Source organism: Narcine bancroftii, chromosome 8 (genome assembly GCF_036971445.1).
Source record: "Narcine bancroftii isolate sNarBan1 chromosome 8, sNarBan1.hap1, whole genome shotgun sequence".
NCBI lineage: Eukaryota > Metazoa > Chordata > Chondrichthyes > Torpediniformes > Narcinidae > Narcine > Narcine bancroftii.
Genome location: NC_091476.1, coordinates 158,826,385 through 158,847,402, shown reverse-complemented (window position 1 = coordinate 158,847,402; position 21,018 = coordinate 158,826,385). Strand labels below are relative to the sequence as shown.

Here is a 21,018-nt window from a genome sequence, read left to right as displayed (position 1 = left end):
TGAACTATGACAAGTCAGCAAGAAGCTTAGGGCCACTGGCACAACATGACACAGTGAAACTCAGAGATTCCAACACTTTGAGGGGTGGGGGGGGAAATAAAGGCTATTGTTCTGGAGGAAGTAAATCCAAGATCCTACACTGTCAGAACAGAGAATGGTTAAATACTGAGGAAGATTCAAAAGAGCCTGCTGAAAACACAAGACACTGCAAGAACAGCTAAATACAGAAAATCCAGCCTGCACAGCAACTGAGGGAAACATCTCCGGTAGTGGACCAGCAGAACTGACACAAGCACCTGTATTAAGAAAATACACACATTATCAAAGCACCTGACAGACTGAATTTCTAAAGGAAAAAAGAACTGCACCCTTAAAGTTTATGCTGCTGATGTTGTGTTTATGTTTGTGTTGAACTTTAAATTGAAATGTGAGGATGAAATGTTACATTAAACATCTCAAGAAAGGGGATGTAATGATGGAGGGCTAGTGATAATCCTGATCACTAAAAGGATTCAGAGATGGGTTATTGCAGCTAGGAGTATAGTTGTTATAAAAGAACCCAAGTTTCTTTATGAAAATAAAAGAAACATCTCAACCATAATTTCCCAACTCCCATACTCAATTCTTTGATTTATGAAGGCCAATATGCTAAAAAGCTCTCTTTACAACCCTATCCACCTGTGATGCCACTTTCAGGGAATTATGTATCTGTATTCCCAGATTCCTCTGTTCTACCGCACTCCTCAGTCCCCTACCATTTACCTTTCTTGGTTCGTCCTTCCAAAATGCAACATCTCATACTTGTCTGCATTAAATTCCATCTGCCATTTTTTTTTTAGTCCATTTTTCCAGCTGGTCCAGATCCCTCTATAAACTTTGAAAACCTTCTTTGCTGTCCACAACAGCTCCAATTGAGTGCCATCTCCAAACTTGCTGATCCAATTTACAACATTATCATTCAGATCATTGATTTGATGACAAACATCAATGTTCCCAGTACTGATCCCTGAGGCACACCGCTAGTCACAGGCCTCCAGTCTGAGAAGTCACCATCCACCACTTCTTTCTGGCTTCTCCTGTCCAGCCATTGCGGAATCCAGTTCACTACTTCACCATCAATACCTGGCATTTGAACCTTGACTAACCTCCCACTTTATTCCCATGAACACTGTGCAGATGGTGCAACCCCATTCCACTTGATCTTCAGCAGGCCAACATCCAAACCAAGTCTATTTCTTTTTGGGTACAGTGATTTTTTTTTTAAACTGCAGCTGTGATCTCACCAAGGTTTTGTTATTCTTTCTGTTCTTAAATGTTATTTTTGTATCTGGTTGTAAGCAACATGGTCACTGTGAGAGAGAATTGACGTTGTAGACAGTGTTCTCCTTCCAGGAATGCTGTAGGCTCTTTCTCATTCTTTATAATCAAGAAGTGAGGATGAAAGGGTTAAGGTTTAGGGGTGAAAGGTGAAAAGTATAAGAGGAACTTCTTCACACCGAGAGTGATGGGAGTGTGGAACAAGCTGCCAGCTGAAGTGGTAAATGCAGGCTCAATTTTAACATTTAAGAAGAATTTCGAAGACTAGAAGGCCTGAAGGGCCTGTTTCTGTGCTGTAATGTTCTAGTGGTTTGAATGATCTAACAGAGGCTGTGGGTAGTAGTACCGAATCCAACAGTAGCATTTAAGAGGCTTCTAGTTTGATACTAGTGTATCAGAATCTTAATTTAATCGGACATCATGTTTGGTGCAGACAGTTGTTCTAAATGGTGTGCTCCTGTGCTATAATGTTCTATAAAATCCAGTCATCTTGAAGGGAAATGGACTCCCGGTGAAACTGTAGGACTGATGGATTCAAGATGGCACAGGAATTGGAGCCTCTGTGTATGCCAAAGGATACATGTGAACACAGGCTCCAGTGAGATAAAGGGAGCTTGGAAACCTGAGCCCCAGTGTGTTAAAGGAGGTGCAGAAACCAGGGAGAGCAAATAAAAAGGGCATATTGTATTTGGAGAGCAGACAAACCAAGACCTCTCTGTGTTGAATGAAGCTGGGGATCAGCACTGAGTGAGCTGAAAGCTGAAGGCAAGATTTCAAAATTATTGTGCTTTATTGGAATTTTACTGTCCTTAGAATGGCAAACAGTATTTCTCTGATCATACAACAATTTTTCTTCCATTCCTACTCAGTGTTCTGACAGCATTGCCTGTTGTGATCTGGGTGCAAGAGGAGTGGATGAAAAACTCTTCTCCAGGTGGCCCTCTTTATTGGCTGAAGTGTGACTGATGCCAGTAGGCAAATCACTGGCAGAAGAGCGAGGTTCATAGCTCAGTCCGATGACAGGCCAGCATCTCGAAGCAGGAATGATTGGTTGGCAGCAGAAACGCTGGAAAATTTCTTTCCCAGCCCACGGGATCTTGGGCTAATGTCTCGTCAGACTGGAGATAATTTGCGTGACTATAATTTCCCATACTGTTGTGGAAAGATCTCGAAGAATACTCTTTTAACTGTTGTTGAAAGATTCTCTGCTTTCATTGGTAATAATAAACCAGGCAGCAGTGAGCACTTTAACCTTGACTCGTATCTCTGCTGGAAAACCACTGAATTTAGCCTAATTAATAACTTTTGGCCTTGGTTGGATTCACTAAAGCTGTCAATCCATATCTAAACTGAATTTTAGAAATACTTGTGCTGTTGTATTGTGTGTTTTCTGTATGTGGCTGACAAAATCAACAATTTCTCCTGAACAAAAAATTGATAGATTTGATCTTGGATTTGCTTGCCAGGAATGGTTGCTGTGATGTTGTTGTGAAACTATAATTTGGCAGTCCATCCCATGGATTTCATATTGGGAGTAATTAAGTGATGTAAGTCATTTTGTGCATTGAGAAAATGAATGGTGACGTGATGCATGTTAACTGTATCTAAAGTGCCCTCTGATGGTAAATGTTGATATTTTCTGCAGCACACTACTAAAAGCTGTGCAAGAAATGTTCCACCTGAGTACACTGCCTTTGAGCACAGCACAGAAGTAATTCAAGCAAAACGTGAGCATTGAATGTCGTCATCACCAAATTTAGTTCCAGGACTACGTGCATATCGAAACACTAAAACATAGAGCCTGATTGTCAGAGTAGGTCAGTGATGAGCTCACATTTTGATACAAAAGTTTGTCATATACACAAGTACAATGTACACATGCACTGACATTCTTGGGGCAATTAATGGATACACCAAATATAGTATAAATTACCAGAACATACGAGGAGGCAGAAAAAGCTGTTCGCGAACCTCGAAGTAGTGGACTTCAGGCTTCAGTACCTTTTTCCTTAAGGTAGCAGCGAGAAGAAGTGGTGACCAGCGTGCTGAGGATCCTTTATGATGTTGACTGCCACCTTGACCCATCTATTCATGTGGGTGTCTTCAATGGATGGGAGGTCAGTGCCCTACAGAAGCCTGAAGACCATTACCTCCAGACTCAAAAGCAGTTTCATTCTAAAAGCTAGCAGGCTCTTGAACCTCCCATCAGGGACTGCCCTGACCCAACAAAAGCATTCCCTGCAATATTGTCGCAATTTTTCTCACTGATAATTGTGAATATTTATTATCTTTTTGTATTTATTTTCCCTTTTTGATGAAGTAGTTTTTAGTTGCTTTGAAGTTCTTTTTTAAGTGTTCAGCTGGAGCAAATAAGAACTTTGATGCATTTTGCATTGTACAATGTATATGACAATAAAATCATTATGATGGACTTGGCCAAGTTTGTCAATTTCTTTCTACTTCAATAACTTTTACATGTGTAGGCTCACTGGATCACGTAGACCAGTCATTCAAAAGCAGGTCTCAACAACATGAGGATTCTACCAGGGCAACTTCAGTGGGGATTGGCATGGCATTTCTCACTGATAACTCACCTTTCCCTCTTTGCTTTGGGTTACTGGGGCCCACTTCCACCTCAGGACCCAGGATTTATCATCTCTCATTGCCCCCCCCACCTCCCCCACCCTTTACTGCACACACTTCAGATGAAAACAAACCCCACTACACTCCTTGTGCTCCACCTGTCAAAAGCGTATCTTTCCATTGTCTCTCCTTCACAATGGCCCTACTCCACACCCTAGGAGTTGAGGATGGTGAATTATTAAAGAAAATGGAATGATGTCCATGAGTTGAACATGCTTATTTCATGTATATCCAAACAAAAATTGCAGATGTTGACAATATGAAATAAAGACTGGAAAATGCTGGAAACATCCAGTAGGTCAGTCACCATCTGTGCAAAGAAAAGCAGTAAACTTTCTGGTGGAGATCTATTCATTAGAGCGATGAAGGGTTATCGACAGGAAGTTTGAACCTTTGCTCTTGCTTGTGTGAAGTTCCATGCGTAATTGGAGTCAGGGTCTGAAACATTAGGGTTCAGGATTGAGATTGGTTTGCAGCTGGAGACGGCCTCCAGACCACCTATGTATTTCCTGCCCCCTCTAAACCTGCTGGAAAATATGTGAAATTAAAGTGTATTTAGATCTTCTCAAGTGTTTGACAACACTAAAGTCCCAAAGGTGTAGATTATTAGAATTTTATTTATTGTCATTTTTGGTTGCTCATATACCTGGCCTAATTATACTTCGACAGCAATTTTTTTTTAACATGCAGTGTGGTAACATGAGCCCATGCTGTCCAAATGCACCAATTAATCTGCAAGCCCAAAATGTTTTGAAGGATGAGGAAACCAAAGGAAACGCAGGGAGAACGTACAAACTCCTCATGCATAGCACTGGATTAGAACTCATGTTGCTGGCGCTGTAATAACGTTGCTCTAACCGTACCACCTGAAACAAAATTTTAATGGTGGGACTTTGTCTTTTTTTATAATATTCCAAGTTGTGAAAATAAATATATTAGTGTGAAGAATTGTTGTATCATAATGCATTCTCAATCACGTGTCTCCCTATTTCATTGAAGTGTGAATAACCCAGTACTCCATCTTCTGCCTGGGAATAGTAAAGTTACAATCAGGATTTGCAAAGTTGATAATAGCAGATAATTCTGCAGATGAATGGCACAAAATTTATGGTTGCAATATTAAATTTGCATTGACATCTCAAGAGATGCACCAATACCTTAAAGCTATCCCAGGACCGAACTCCCTGCTTCTGTTTGGATCTTTGTGCCAACTGGATTGACTGTATTCATCACACATCTGTGCATTTGGAACTTCTGTGTAGTACTCTGAAGGACCAAAGATAAAACCAGTTTTTGTGGTTCTTGTAAAACAAATTCAACTATGTCTCCAATTAATAAAATCTCAATTCCTGCGTTTTTTGAAAAAGAATGCCCAGTTCAAGTTCAAAACTCAATCTGCTTGAACAAACTCAGTAAAATTGCACACCACCTCTTCAAATGACCATGTTTTGGTCAGTCAGGATTGCATCTCCAACATCGTTTAGAACTTTATAAGGAAATATTCTGGTAACATTGAAAAGAATATGTTGATGATTTGGTAATATGATTTCCCTGTTAGTTTTTTTCTCATTTCAATGAGCAGAGACCAAACTTTGCCTCTATACCAATATTTTATTTCTAAATTACCACATACAAGACCATAAGACCAGAGCAGAAATAGGCTATTTGGGCCATCGCCATTTCATGATGAGATGATCCATTTGCCCACTCAGCCCACTGCCTGTCCTTCTCCCCATTAGGCATTTAATGCCCTGGCTAATCAAGAATCGCCTCTTATACCTTGGATCAACATCCCTTTGTCATTCCCACCTATCACAAATCTTCAGTTTTGTTACGTTGACCTTCCCTTCCCCTAAAAACCCCAATTCCGGCCACCTCTTTCTCTTCCTCATACAGCATAGGATCTCTGTCCTTACCATGCTAATAAAAGGTCATTGATCTGTCTTTCCCCCTTTCTATCTCCAGGAAAGCTGTCAGATGTGAATATGTTCAGAATTTTCTTGCTTTTAATTCCAACTTCCAATAATATAAGCAATTTTGCTTTTGCATTATTCTTCTATTAATCTGCAAATGTAAAGCTCTGTGATGAAAACTATTGGCTATCTGCTCAGCAATGAATATTGACTCATTTATTGGTGGTTTTATTCCAACAGGCCATCTACAAGATGGTATCCACTGTGATGAAGATGCCAGATGATGAAGCAACACCAGAGAAACGAACAGATAAAATCTTCCGACAGATGGATACAAATAACGATGGTAATGGCTCTTCTCTCATTCCACAATTTGTACTCTCATTCCCTTAATTACTCTTTCACTAGAAGTCCTACTGCAGGCCATGAAGGGCATGTGGTGTTGTCCCAAGTTTATGCCCTCACGTCTCTGAGTTAGTTCAATAAAAAGTAATGCTTTATTCCATAAAATGGTTAAAATCTTTAAGCAAGTGGAGTAAGAAGAAATAAAATGTAAAGGCCAATGAGAGGCGGAAACACAAAATCACAGTGTTGTAGCTGGTAGAAGTGCCCCCCCCCCCCACCCAACAGCTGTGGAGACCTAAGGCCAAGTCCAACCATTGGTGCTCTCTGAGCAGAGTTGGCATATTCCTCCTGTGACCATGCGAGTTCTCCCCGGATGTTTTATTTTGTACCTACATTCTAAATACATGCAGGTTGGGAGGTTAGTTGTCCACTGCAAATTACTCCTGAATGTGTAGATGAGTGAGAGAATATGGGGAAGTGGAAAGTGAATGGTGGTATGAAAATTGGGATGACTCTGTGATTTATTATGGACTTCATAGGTTAAAATATTTTCATTCCATGTTTCAAGGAAATGCATGATGTGAAAAAGGTTGTTTCTTCTCTTCAAGGATTTTGAATGATAATTACACCTCAGCACAGCAGTACCTCCAGAGAATTTTAGATTGCAGCCTGTCTATCCAACCAGCACTGTATATTGAATCATTGAATGTCAAAAGTTAACTTCCAGGGCATGGGTTGAGCATGGACTGTCCGTGGGAAAGGCTGGAGTTGGGTTCAGTTTTATCATAATGCCTGAGCTTTACACTTTCATACTTGGGCATTACTTTCTAGTTTTGCAGCTCTCTTCATGTTGGGTTCACCCAGTCAATATTGCTTACATTTTTCCTCTTGGTCCACTTGCTTTAAGCTTCTGTACAAACTTACCAGCCAAAAGACACCCAACCCCAATCCCAACCAACAAATTTTTACCTGTTTACCTGTTAACAAATTACTTAAAATATCCCCAAAAGAATTCATGGTAAACGGATCAACTTGTGTGCTTTAAGTAATTTCAAACCCAGTAAAAGTTTGATTGCCCATCTTTCTTTGTCCTGGATTCCTTTCTAATTTACAAACTTGTTTTATTTCTAACATTTCAAACTTATTCGTGACAAATGTATATACAAATAATTTCCTGAAGTGTTTTTTAAGTTTCCCACCGAAAAAGATTCTGTCAAATCCACAAGGAAAGGTGATTTAAATCCTATCTGCTATACATTAATTCTGCCTGATCAGCAAGGCACATTTGTCACCAAATCAGGCCCGAATAGTGTTAGCCAAGGTTTGTTGATGTTGCTATACCCATATGTAGATGAGGCAATTCTTTCTTTCTTTGGCTTGGCTTCGCAGATGAAGGTTTATGGAGGGGTAATGTCCACGTCAGCTGCAGGCTCATTTGTGGCTGACAAGTCCGATGCGGGATAGGCAGACACGGTTGCAGTGGTTGCAGGGGAAAATTTGTTGGTTGGGTTTTTCCTCCTTTGTCTTTTGTCAGTGAGGTGGGCTCTGCGGTCTTCTCCAAAGGAGGTTGCTGCCCGCCGAACTGTGAGGCACCAAGATGCACAGTTTGAGGCGATATCAGCCCACTGGCAGTGGTCAATGTGGCAGGCACCAAGAGATTTCTTTAGGCAGTCCTTGTACCTCTTCTTTGGTGCACCTCTGACACGATGGTCAGTGGAGAGTTCGCCATATAACACGATCTTGGGAAGGCGATAGTCCTCCATTCTGGAGACGTGACCTACCCAGCGCAGTTGGATCTTCAACAGCGTGGATTCGATGCTGTCGGCCTCTGTCATCTCGAGTACTTCGATGTTAGGGATGAAGTCACTCCAATGAATGTTGAGGATGGAGCGGAGACAACGCTGGTGGAAGCGTTCTAGGAGCCATAGGTGATGCCGGTAGAGGACCCATGATTCGGAGCCAAACAGGAGTGTGTGTATGACAACGGCTCTGTATACGCTTATCTTTGTGAGGTTTTTCAGTTGGTTGTTTTCCAGACTCTTGTGTAGTCTTCCAAAGGCGCTATTTGCCTTGGCGAGTCTGTCGTCTATCTCGTTGTCGATCCTTGCATTTGATGAAATGGTGCAGCCGAGATAGGTAAACTGGTTGACCGTTTTGAGTTTTGTGTGCCCAATGGAGATGTGGGGGGGCTGGTAGTCTTGGTGGGGAGCTGGCTGAATGAGGACCTCAGTTTTCTTCAGGCTGACTTCCAGGCCAAACATTTTGGCAGTTTCCGCAAAACAGGACGTCAAGCGCTGAAAAGCTGGCTCAGGTCAGATACAGCAATGAGCTCTCTGAATCCTTCTCCATTAACAATGGCGTGAAGCAAGGCTGCGTTCTCGCACCAACCCTCTTTTCAATCTTCTTCAGCATGATGCTGAACCAAGCCATGAAAGACCTCAACAATGAAGACGCTGTTTACATCCGGTACCGCACGGATGGCAGTCTCTTCAATCTGAGGCGCCTGCAAGCTCACACCAAGACACAAGAGAAACTTGTCTGTGAACTACTCTTTGCAGACGATGCCACTTTAGTTGCCCATTCAGAGCCAGCTCTTCAGCGCTTGCATGGTTCCAACATAACTTATGGATTTTGGCCTCATTCCTATGTGGGCATACAGAAGAGGTGAGTTTCAGATGACTGAAGAATTTATCTTTGGGAAAAAAGCTTTTCTTTATTGTGAACATCAATTGGTGGATGTCAGGAGGAAAATGAAAAACGTCCACACTATAATCAGACATTTACATGAATCAATGTGTACTTTTTGCTTAAATGGCATTCCTTGGTAAATTTTACCACATGCTTTGCTATAATTTGACAAAGTAGCCTCCTCAACGTCACTCCTTGTTCAATTCCTCAGTCACCTTCAGTCTGACAAGCATAAATACAAAAAATTATATTAAATATATTTGTTTACCTCCTCGTGTGAAATATTCCATATGTGGATCATCTTTTGTGGAAAATAACCAGTTTATTTTCAGAACAGTTTGCTTGTTAATACATCATTTTCCTATTTGTGTTTCTTCCAGGTAAATTGTCCCTTGAAGAATTTATTAAAGGTGCCAAGAGTGATCCCTCCATTGTACGGTTACTACAGTGTGACCCAAGCAGTGCATCTCAGTTCTAATGGGACATGATGGTATCGCACAGATCACCTGAAATAAAGAAGCAAGCTTTCATTCCAGCTGGATTGCCAACCCTTTGTCTGACCTCCATCTCATCATGAATTGATCTTCCTGTCATAAGAGGGTGATTGACAAACATGGGCAGTTTAGTCTACCCACGCTATCTTCAGAGAGCTTGTAGTCACCATGTTGTTACTTTCGTTTTGTGTTTTCTGTGCAATGGACACTTTAAAATAAGTAAATAAATAAACAGGCATGCAACACTTATTGGGCCACGGGGCATTATGTGCCAGGGTCTCCACAACGGTTCAGAATAATGCACGTGTCTATCTCTGGCTCATAACCTGAACATAAAATTGACATCACTGATGTAAAGGTGCCACATATGGGAGCTTGCAAACATGCTTCATGTACATTGTAGCTGCTCTAATTATTGCTCTTGTTGTTGTACAAACCAACACCTAGTTCCCAGAATTATCTATATTGCTCAGCAAATTAAGATAATAGATTATTTAACTTGCAAATTCACCCAGTGAGCCTCAGATCACTGTGGGATGTATAGTTTATGCTGAGAAAGCAGGAAGACAAATATATTTGCAAAGTGAGGTTCAAGCAGAGAGGTAAAATATTTAAATTGTCCTCGCATACACAGTGGAGCTGTTGGCAGATATACAAAATGCACCCTGACCACAATTTTGGTTTTGGAGACAAAGCCTGTTCTCGTCGAGCACCACTGAGTTATCAAATTGAATGTATTCCTCCTTCTAAGCTTCGGAAATGTCGTACATTCCCAAAGCGAAGTTTGATCAGATAGACCAAGTGGCCTTTCATTTAACAGAAATGACAATGGGCTGCTACCGAAATGATGGAAAAATCATCCATTTCTTCATTCAGCTCGTTTCAAACCAAAAATGTGGTCCATCTCCATGACTCCATTTCACCACAGACTGGGAAGAAGAGAAAACGGTTGATGGGAGTGGGCAAATGAAGGTCCTACCCCAATTCGCAAAAATTGTCCTATCAAAACACAACAGACAAGAAAGAGTTCTGTAGTACCATAAAATAATAATAGATCTCACTTTGACAGAAGAGGTAAGTCTTCAACATTTTAGATTTGAGCAGTAAATGATCATTTGTGATTATGCCCAAGTGCTCCCAAATGCAGAGATCATGTGAATTTGATTCATGCACCAGATTTACATAGTATATCTTGCATCTATCAAACGTGTTGGCCAAGTCCTGAGACCAACACAATTCATGGCTGTTAAAATGTACAAGAGAATACTGTGAACAAATGGGCCAGATGTAAGATCTACTTGCCTGATATTATTACTGATTTACTACATTAAAATAACTTGAATAGCAGTCCACTTAATTTGTGTAATTAATATACTGAATTTGCTCCAGAGGGGTGTTTTGTGTGTTTCAGAAATGAAGCAGAAGCCACTGGCAGTGCATGTTTGATCATGACATAAAGGAAATTGTATTCAAAAGTAAATGTATTTTTAACAGTGTTGTAATTCATCTTCAAAAACTATTCTAAATTAAAACATCATTGTTTTAAAGCAAGAATTGAATGCCATTTTTTCCTTTAATGAGAAATGGTGTCCAGTGAAACTGGTAGCATAAAGTTGAACTCCATCTGAATTTGACAGTCATTGCTGCGTCCAAACCAGTTTTGCACATTGTAGAAATGGGAAGATTGTGAGTTTGAGCTTTTGCAATGCCAATATGATTCTTAAATTTGCTATTTCATTCACATGATCAGATGTCAAAATTTCACGGTTAAAGCTGGTCTGAAAACTATGAAGAGAATAATCAGTATAGCTTCATTCACTCTCCTGTCAGAATGTGCCAGAGATGAAGTACTTGATGTTAAGTCACTGTTCTAACGTAAAAAGACAGCAGTTTGTACACACAAAATTCCTGCAATATGTGATGCGATATCTGGAGAAATGAAACTGCCATTTAGCTACTTTTTAGGATGTTCTCCCACATTCACCATTAACACATGAACAGCAGTGGTTCAAGTTTATTATCATCCACTTGTACAAGTTCAACCCGACGACACGGAGTTCTCTGGTCCTCCATGCAAAAACATGCAAATACGCAACCAGACATAACACACATACTGACAAATGATATTAATGCTGTAGAAAAAACTGTTTTCAGCCTGGTGATTCTGGCATTGATTCTCCTGTGTCACCTTCATGAACTGGAAGTGTACCACTGCTCAGCATAACAGTGCTCGACATTCTGCAGCTGACCCAGACAGACTGTGATCTTGCTTTTAGGGAATCCAGTTACAGAGACGGATATTGAATCCCAGTGAGGACAGCTTTCCAACCAGCCTCTGTGCAAACACCTTGCTGAAAATTGTGATGCAAACGATGATCTATGAGCACAGGATATTTCACTAAACATTGGCATTGATGGGGGATTAGTTTTGGGAGTTAATGAGGTGAAGTGTGAATTTGACAGTAACGTGGCTTGCGACATCCATTGCTGGGATGCACGTCAATATGAGTATTCGCAAGACTGAACTGGAGCTGCGCTAGGTATGCACTGAGTAACTTGTCTCTCAAGTGTGAAGGAGGCAGGGGATCTAGTTCATGGCAATGAGTACTGAGCAGCAGAGCATATGAGTACCAGTGAGCTTGGGGCAATTGTGCAAGAGTGTTGTTTCCAACTGCTGCTGTATGGACCCATAGAATTGCAGAAGTGTTGTTCCATAGATGGTGGTTATACAGCAAGACCAGTCAAGATAATGAGCTACCCATCAGAAAGTTGGGATGAGACTTGAATTTATACAAATTTTGCGTTTGAAGTGTCCTAACTGAACTCGTTCAGCTGATCTTGGATTTAGACCTTCTGTGGGAAATGAAGATGAACTTGGAGGCAGTGGAGGAGGTGGGGGTGGGGGCGTTGCACACACTATGTGCCCTTCCATTCTTTCTGGTTTGTACAAGTGATTGGTTTGGGAGGTGATGCTGAAGGAGCAGGGGCTTTCTGCCACAGTTTATCTTGTTAATGGTACACAATGCGCTTTGAGCGCTTTTGTAGGTGTGCTTCACCAAGCACTGGAAGGATATTCTATAACATTCCTCACTGGCCCCTTGCGGATGATGGAAAGACTTTGTGGAGAGTTTTTATATGACTCAGTTAAATTTCAGTTCAATGGTGACCACTGAAGTGTATTGTTGTTTAGGGATTTGGAGTTATTAATAGGGTTTCTGATTTACTTTTCAGAGTACATACATGACATCCTGAGATTCCTTTTTCCAGTGGGTGCTGCAGAATTACCACTAATTGGTAGTGCCAAAAAATAAACTGTACGCATCGTAAACATGTAAACAAAGAACTATAAAGAAACTGTGCAATACAGAGAGAACAAAAAGAAAATCAATAAAGTGCAAAAGTAGGATTCCTTAAATGAGTCCCTGATTGAGTTTGTTGTTGAGTCTGATGGTGGAGGGGTAGCAGCTGTTCCTGAACCTGCTGGTGCGAGCCTTGTGGAACCTATACCTCTTTCCTGATGGCAGCAGCAAGAACAGAGCGTGTGCTGGGTGGTGTGGGCTTTGGTGATTGTTGCTGCCCTCCGACAGCAGCGCTCCCTGTAGATGTGTTCAGTAGTGGGAAGGGTTTTGCCTGTGATGTCCTGGGCTGTGTCCATTACCTTTTGCAGGGCTTTATGCTCAGGGGTATTGGAGTTCCCATACCAGACTCTGATGCAGCCGGTCAGCGCACTTTCCACCACACCTCTGTAGAAATTTGCCAGGGTTTCTGGTATCATACCAAACCTCTACAAACTCCTGAGGAAATAGAGGTGCTGACATGCCTCTAAACGTTGAATGGTAAATATAGGTGGCATGGTTAGTGGAGAAGTTAGCGCAACACAGTTACAGTGTCAAGCAACCGGGATTCGAATCTGGCGCTGTCTGTAGGGAGTTTGTATATCCTCTCCTTGTCTGGGTTTCCTCCAGGTGCTCCGGTTTCGTCCCACCCTTCAAAACGTACTGGGGTTGAAGGTCAATTGGATGTAATTGGGCAGCATGGGCTGAAAGAGCCTGTTACCTTGTACGTGTCTAAAATGTCTGAATTTAAAAATCTATAGATGGAAGCTCTCTCATTGGATATGGTTATTGGTTATGATTTGACTGTTATTGCCATTTGTCCTCGGCCTGAATGTTGACCGAATTTTGCTGCATGTGAAGACTTTCCAGATCCTCTTTCCAGAGTCGATCAAAAATGGCCTCTCTGTCAAGAGCACTGCTTGTCCTCTCCTTGCTGGAGTTGAGCTTTTTGATTCATGTGTCACAGGCCCTTAATGAGATCTGGAGCTCAGTAGTCCTGAAGAAATTCAATGCAAAGTATTGGTGAGTAAGATCCACTTGATAGCATTGTACCTTCTCTGTGCTTCACTTCTGATGGGTAGATATGAGGTGATAATTGGCTGGACTGATTTTTTTGGGAGGGCCTGTGTGGGATAGCCTAGTTTAAAATACAATTGGCTCTAAAGAATGAATTTTTCTTATTGATAGCACAAAGAGGCCATTGAGCCCATCAGATCCATGCCAGCAGAACAATTCAGTCAGTCCTATACCCTTTTTTCAGGAGTACTGACATACAGCATGAAACAGGCCTTCTCGGCCTAAATCCATGCCCTCTAGATTTAAATTCCCCTACTTTGATAAAATGACTGAGCATTCACTTTACCCATGCTCCTCCTGATTTGTCAACCTTAGGAAAGCCTCAGCCTCCTATGTTCTTGTGAATAAACACCCAGCCTATCCAACCTATCCTTGTAATTCAATCCTTCCAGAACCAATAATATCCTGGTGAATATCTGCTGCACATTTGGCAACTCATGGATATCCTTCCGCTAGCCGGTCAACCAAAACTGCATGTATTTGATATGGGAAAATTTAAGAGCTTCCACCTGATCTACCAGTTGTGAGTTTGCTTAGCTCTGGGTCAGATTTCCACTATTTAGAATGGACGTTGCCCTGTTTTACAGCTTAAACTATCTTGGAACTAATTTTTAGTTTGGCCTTTCTGTGGCAGCTGATATGCTGTACCTTACACTTCACTTCACTGAGCTGGGGATTACCTTTGTAAAATAAAATCACTGCATAGAACAATAGAACGCTACAGCACAAAAACAGCCCCTTTGGTCCTTCTGGTCTGTGCTGAAAACTTATTTTGCCTAGACCCATTGACCTACACCCATTCAATAGCTCTCCATACTTCTCCCATCCACGTTCCTTTCCAAATTCTTCTTAAGTATGAAAATAGAGCCTGCATATTCACCATCCCAGCTGATAGCTTGCTTTACACTCCCACCACTCTGTGTTTTCCTCTAAACCTTTCCCCTTTCACTCTTAACCCATGTCTTCTGGATGGTATCTCACCTATCCTCAGTGGAAAAAGCCTGTCTACATTTACTAGGTTTAACCCCCTCATAATTTTAAATACCTCTATCAAATCTCCCTTCTTCTACACTCCAGATAATAAAGTCCTAACCTGTTTAACCTTTCCATGTAACTCAGTTCATGAGTTCCTGGCAACATCCTAGTAAATTTTCTCTGCACTCATTCTATCTAATTGATATCTTTCCTGTAGTTAGGTGACCAAAAGTACTTCAAATCTGGCCTCACCAATGTTTGATACAACTTTACCATAATTTCCCAACTCCTATACTCAATATTTGGATTTTTGAAGGCCATTATGCCAAAAACACTCTTTGCAACCCTATCCACCTATGATGCAACTTTCAGAGAATTATGTACCTGTATTCCCAGATCTCTCTGTTCTACCACACTCCTCAGTCCCCTATCATTTACTGTGTTTGTTTTCTTGGTTTGTCCTTCCAAAATGCAACGTATCACACTTTTCTGCATTAAATTTCATCTGCCATTTTTTTAGCCCAATTTTCCAGCTGGTCCAGCTCCCTTTATTAACTTTGAAAACCTTCTTTGCTGTCCATTTAGGTGCCATCTCCAAACTTGCTGATCCAATTCACAACATTATCATCCAGATCATTGATTTGATGACAAACAACAATGGTGCCAGCACAGTTCCCTGAGGCACACCACTAGTCACAGGCCTCCAGTCTGAGAAGCCAGCATCCGCCACTTCTTTCTGGCTTCTCCTGTCCAGCCATTGTCGAATCCAGTTCACTACTTCACCATCAATACCTGGCGTTTGAACCTTCTTGACTAACCTCCCACTTTATTCCCATGAACACTGTGCAGATGGTGCAACCCCATTCCACTTGATCTTCAGCAGGCCAACATCCAAATCAAGTCTATTTCTTTTTGAGATCTCACCAATTGTATTAGATCTATGCATTCCAAAAAGTACCATTATTCAAATTATGACCCACTCCATGATTTTAAAAAAACTAGACAATAGAGTTGTATTCCATATCACGTAGTTTGCAATGCTCCTACCTTCATCTTCCCATCTTCCCCTCTCCTCACAACTCTTATTCTGACACAAGATATAACGTTTCTCTGCAATAATCAGGCAAAGTGATCGTCAGACGAAGCATGTCACCTCTCAGTCACCTGAGAGTGTATGTAATTTATAATTCTGCTCCCTTTTTGAGAAAAAAAAAACAAGCTCCAACATTCCTTTCTCCCTTCTATTTGATTTTTCACCTCTTTGGAACACCCATAGGCAGGGCTGCAGAGAAGTCGTTTCATGCATGCAAAATAATTACCCAAGCTTTCTTTTCCAGCACTTTCACTTGATGCTTTAACAGAAAAACCTCATGCTGCAGGACAGCTGATGAAGGCCCACAAGCAACAACCTGTCCTGATGGAATGTTTCACGTGGTGGAGTGGTTGGTAAGGTTCAAAAAGTTAATTAACTACCCCCAAAATAAATCTAAAACAGTTCCCTGGTTACTTTCCTACAGGCAATGTTCCTTCATCTCTGAAAATTCTATTTTTGATGACATTTGTTTTCAGATTTTCATTACTTAATATATGAAGACTGATCTTTTGAACTGTCACAAGAACTCAGATGAAAGCTCTTAAAATAATATTGCACGAGTTTCCATTCTCCTCTTGCAGGAGCTATCTATAAAATGCGGCACGTTATGAATATTGCTATGAATAACATGAAGTTCAAAATCAAGGTGAAAATGATCAGAACAGTGAATATTCATGAAGGGATACTGTCTTTGAAATTGTACTTGCTCCGGAGGCCAAAACAGGAGAAATGTGCACCGAGGACCGGAGAATGCTGTTTTGTCGGTTTGCTCTTGTGCAATCAGATGACAATAAACTTGGCTTGAGAAATGATGGGAGAAACTACAAAGCAGAAGGATTCTTTATCACACCTTTCTGCAGCAGGCGTGAATAAAGAGGAGCGACTGCACATGTTGAAATCCAGAGTGGGGGGAAAAAAACAATCATCTTGAGGAATTTGACAGACAATGGTCAAAGAGCAGTCACCGTTTCGGGCTGGAACACTTCATCATGACTAATCAAGTGCTCCAGCCTAAAATGCTGACCATTTCTATTTCTTCCCACTGGCGGTGCTTCACCCTCTGAGTTTCTCCAGCAGATTTTTTAAATGGAATGTGTTCACTTAAAATGGAAGCTGAATTCTATTTGATTGTAGCTGGAAAATATTGCCACAAGGGCCTCCACAGTGGACACAGGAATCAGTTCCTTTCACTTTAAAAAAACCCATTTTGTTTAAATGTTCCTGGGTAGCTTTAAACAAAAAGGTTTGAGATTTAATGATTTCAATGTGCGACTCAACCAGTGGGTGATTAAGAAATGTGGTTCCCGCCACAGGTAAGGATGTTTGAAGTATTTAAATATTACTCAGTTAAGACAACATTTGTGTGGAGGCAGGAACAACTCAAACTTGAAGGTTAATAGCTTATCAACAATATTCAACCACACCACTTTGTGCTTGGAATTAAACCATTTCAAATCAGTGACATTGCCAGATTTTCTTCCATGAAGGGAATTACTGAATCAAATCAGTCTTAAAACAATCTGGTACTTTCGCAATGCTGGGTATGTTCATTCTATGCTTCTTAAAGAATTTACTTAATCCCATTGGGAAAATACTGCTAAGCAAGTAGTAACAGGGTATCTAGAAAATAGCAATATGATTGGATAAAGTCAACATAGAATTGTGACAGAGAAATCACATGATCCACTAAATGTAACATGCAAGTTCAGCAAGAAATTAGAGAGAAAAAGGTATCATGACCTTTATTGCAAGAGGATTTGAGTACAATAGCAAAGAAATTTTGTACAACTGGTAATGATGTTAATAACACAACTAAGTTCACCTTAAAGTAAAATACAATAAAACCCTTGGTATCCAGCATCGATGCGGATTGGTAAATGCCAGATAAGTGTATTTTCTGGTTGCTTGAGACTTAATCTTGCAATGCCTAACTAATATACCTGCATTAAGAATAAACAGGTTAAAAGACAAAAATACTATGTTGTACTTACACTGAACAAACTTTACCTGTATGATATACAAACAAAGCATTTTTTGTTATTTTTCTGTCACACCCTTTGTATCTATTTTAATACACCGTCGATGTATCTGCAGGTTCCTCCCCCTCCACCCTGCTGCATGAAAGACAAAAAATACCATTATAAATAATTAACACCCCCCCTCCCCCAAATTTACAGGTAAAACCTCTGGCCTGGGTGACTCTTACTAAGCAGGGATAACGAGACACTTTAAGAGAGCCACCCCAATGGCAAGTGGCATCAGCCATCTCTTCATCCTGGGCAGGGAAAAGAAAATTAGACATGGAATAGGAACAATGAGAATTGTGACCTGAGGGTTTTGGTGGAGGAAGAAGGGATGATCAGGAAAGCAAGAGGAAGGAACAAAACGAAACAGAGTTCAAAGAGGCAAACCCACAGAGAGAAAAAATGAGCAGGACAGACAGACATAGAGAGAAATGCATGATGTGGAGAGATGTAACAAACTCAAGGTAAGTACAGAAAGAGAGATGGCATTTTAAAGAGAGAAATGAAGGTGAGACCTGAGAAAGCAAGGGCCAGAGACGTGACACATTTAGACAATCCTTTCCTCACTTGAATTTATCTACCAGAGACCTCTGCAGAAAAAAAGTGAGTCCAATACTTTGTCATATTATTAAATTAGGTATTTTCTGTTTTATTGTACCATTATCCACCAAAATGTAGTGATAGGCTATAATCTTTTTAATGTCTTAACTATCACTATATTTCTGTGGAGCTCTGGAATTCATATATTTCTTTCACCTTGGTTTAGTGCTTGATGTTCTAAGAAACCCTATTCATATATATATATATATATATATATTAGTTATACCCAGTTTATGTACCTGCTCATTTCATGTACTTCCTTGCCCCATTCGTGTATGAACACAAATTGGGTGTGATGTATATAAAAAGAGGATATAGGAAATGGCAGGCATTTTGTCAACTCCGGCACCTAGAAAATTAGAACTGCACACCTGTATATTACTGCCATTTGAGGCCTGAGTCCTTCTTCAAGGTATAAGCAAAGAACAGGAAGGAATCAGAATAAAGACTGAAGAATGCAGGGGGAGGAGTCCGGACCAACAAAAGATGTTTATTGAATACAATAAGAGGGAAGGTGATAATTGAGTTTGACTCTGTAAAAGAAAACAGGGAAAAGGAGAGAGAGAGAGAGAGAGAGAGAGAGAGAGAGAGCACTGGGGGAAAGGTGACAGGAGAAAGAAGAAGGGGGGAGGTGGGTGTTTAACAGAAACTGGAGGTTAATGTTAATGCCATCTGATTAGAGGGTGACCAGACAGAAGATGAAGTGTTGTTCCTCCAATTTGCAGGTGGTCTCAGTCTGGCAGTGCACAAGACCATGGATAGACATGTCAGCATGGCAATGGGACACAGAATTGAAATGGGTGGCCACTGGGAGATCCACATGTTGCCACAGTCTAACTAATTCTATGTGAAGCCAGCAACTCAGCATGTGACAAGTTGCATTAACTGCCACACAGTGAGATGGAGACTTGCTTTTCATAAGAAGTGTTGAAACCCATTGGATCCTGAGTTGATTGAGCTGAAGGGTTTGGACAGGGCAGTGTGGATTTGCTTATTGATACCATCACTCATCAAGACCCTCAAAGAATGGATTTTACAGCTGATGGAAAATGTTGGACTGTCAATTATTTTCTGCTAAATATTAGAGGTTTCAAAGCATAGTTCCCACTATTCGTGCCCAAGAGTCTACTTCCTCAGGAGTTTGCAGATGTTTGTTATGACACCAGGAACCATGGCAAATTTCTACAGATGTGTGGTGGAAAGTGTGCTGACCGGCTGCATTGCGGTCTGGTATGGGAACAACACCAATACCCCTGAGTGTAAATCCCTCCAAAGGTTAGCAGACACCACTCAGGACATCACAGGCAAAACCCTCCCCACTACTGAGTACATCTACAGGGAAAATTGCTATCGGAGAGCAGCAACGATCATCAAAGACCCACACCACCCAGAACATGCTTCGTTCTCGCTTCTGCCATCAGGAAAGAGGTTTAGATGGCACAAGACTTGCACCAGCAGGTTCAGGAACAGCTGCTCCCCCCTCCACCATCAGACTCCTCAACAACAAACTCAATCAGAGACTCATTTAGGGACTCTTACTTGTGCACTTTATAAATTTTCTTTATGTTCTCTCGGTATTGTACAGTCAGTTTGTTTGCATTCATTATCTGAGCCAAGGATGATGTTCTCCAAAAATTGATAGGAATGTTGTTATTACCTCACCAGCAGCAATTGAGAAATGCATAAACAGATGGATTAAGTTTAATTCAAAATTTATTAACAATTGTTGATAATAGAATTAATTCAATAAACTTAACACCCGAACATAAGCCTTTATGGCAACAGATATTCATACTGTGAATGTGGGTAAAAAACCCAGACCATTGCAGTCCAAGCCCAATATGTCCCAAAAGAAAATTTCCAAAACAAAACCTCCAATCAGTCAAAAGAATATCCACAGAATTTGGTTTCCAGGTGTGGATTTCTTAGTTTAGTTGCAGACAGGACTTTTAGTTGGACGTTGTTAGGTCTGCTTTGTTCATGAATGAGTGAGACAAACACCAGGCTGAGTCGAAATCAGGGTTCTTTGTTCTTTATTACCGGATTGTAACACTTGCGACTAAACATGTTAGTCGGAGAATGCATTCTGCCGTTATCAGCAAAATGGTGATTTTTTATACCCTTGGATATGTGCTTAGAACATCATCATATCATTACTTGTCCAATGACTAAAACTGTTGCTATCCTTTCCCTGCTAGCTTCCTGCCTCTCAATCCATCAATGTCTCTCTTATCTTGTAAGTACAAGGACACCTCCCCTTCTTGTTACAGCCTTATACAGGGTAACTCCCTGTACATTCCCATCTCATGATGTTTTACCTAACAACGTGGAGAGAGATGACTGCTATTACTGCAGACTTACGACCTTGGCAGGGGAACACAAGACTTTCCTGAGTTTTTAATGTGGTAACAAAATCATTTAATTTCTTCACAGGGCAATTTTCACCCAGTGACCTCCTAGTCACTAACATGAGGTCCTCACTTCTGAAGCCCTTTTTAGGGTTACCAAGTGACC

General features: G+C 40.9%; 1 protein-coding gene across 2 annotated transcripts in view; it reads left to right on the top strand.

The window, feature by feature from the left end:
• Positions 1 to 10,954, top strand: part of LOC138741474 (hippocalcin-like protein 1) — a 127,005-nt gene extending 116,051 nt beyond the window's left edge. For both annotated transcript variants that reach the window (XM_069895647.1, XM_069895646.1), the window contains exons 4-5: positions 6,114 to 6,219; positions 9,287 to 10,954. In XM_069895647.1, the coding sequence (XP_069751748.1) occupies positions 6,114 to 6,219; positions 9,287 to 9,384 (204 nt within the window). In that variant the 3' untranslated portion in view covers positions 9,385 to 10,954. The remainder of the gene's footprint in view (positions 1 to 6,113; positions 6,220 to 9,286) is intronic.
• Positions 10,955 to 21,018: the final 10,064 nt, after the last annotated feature.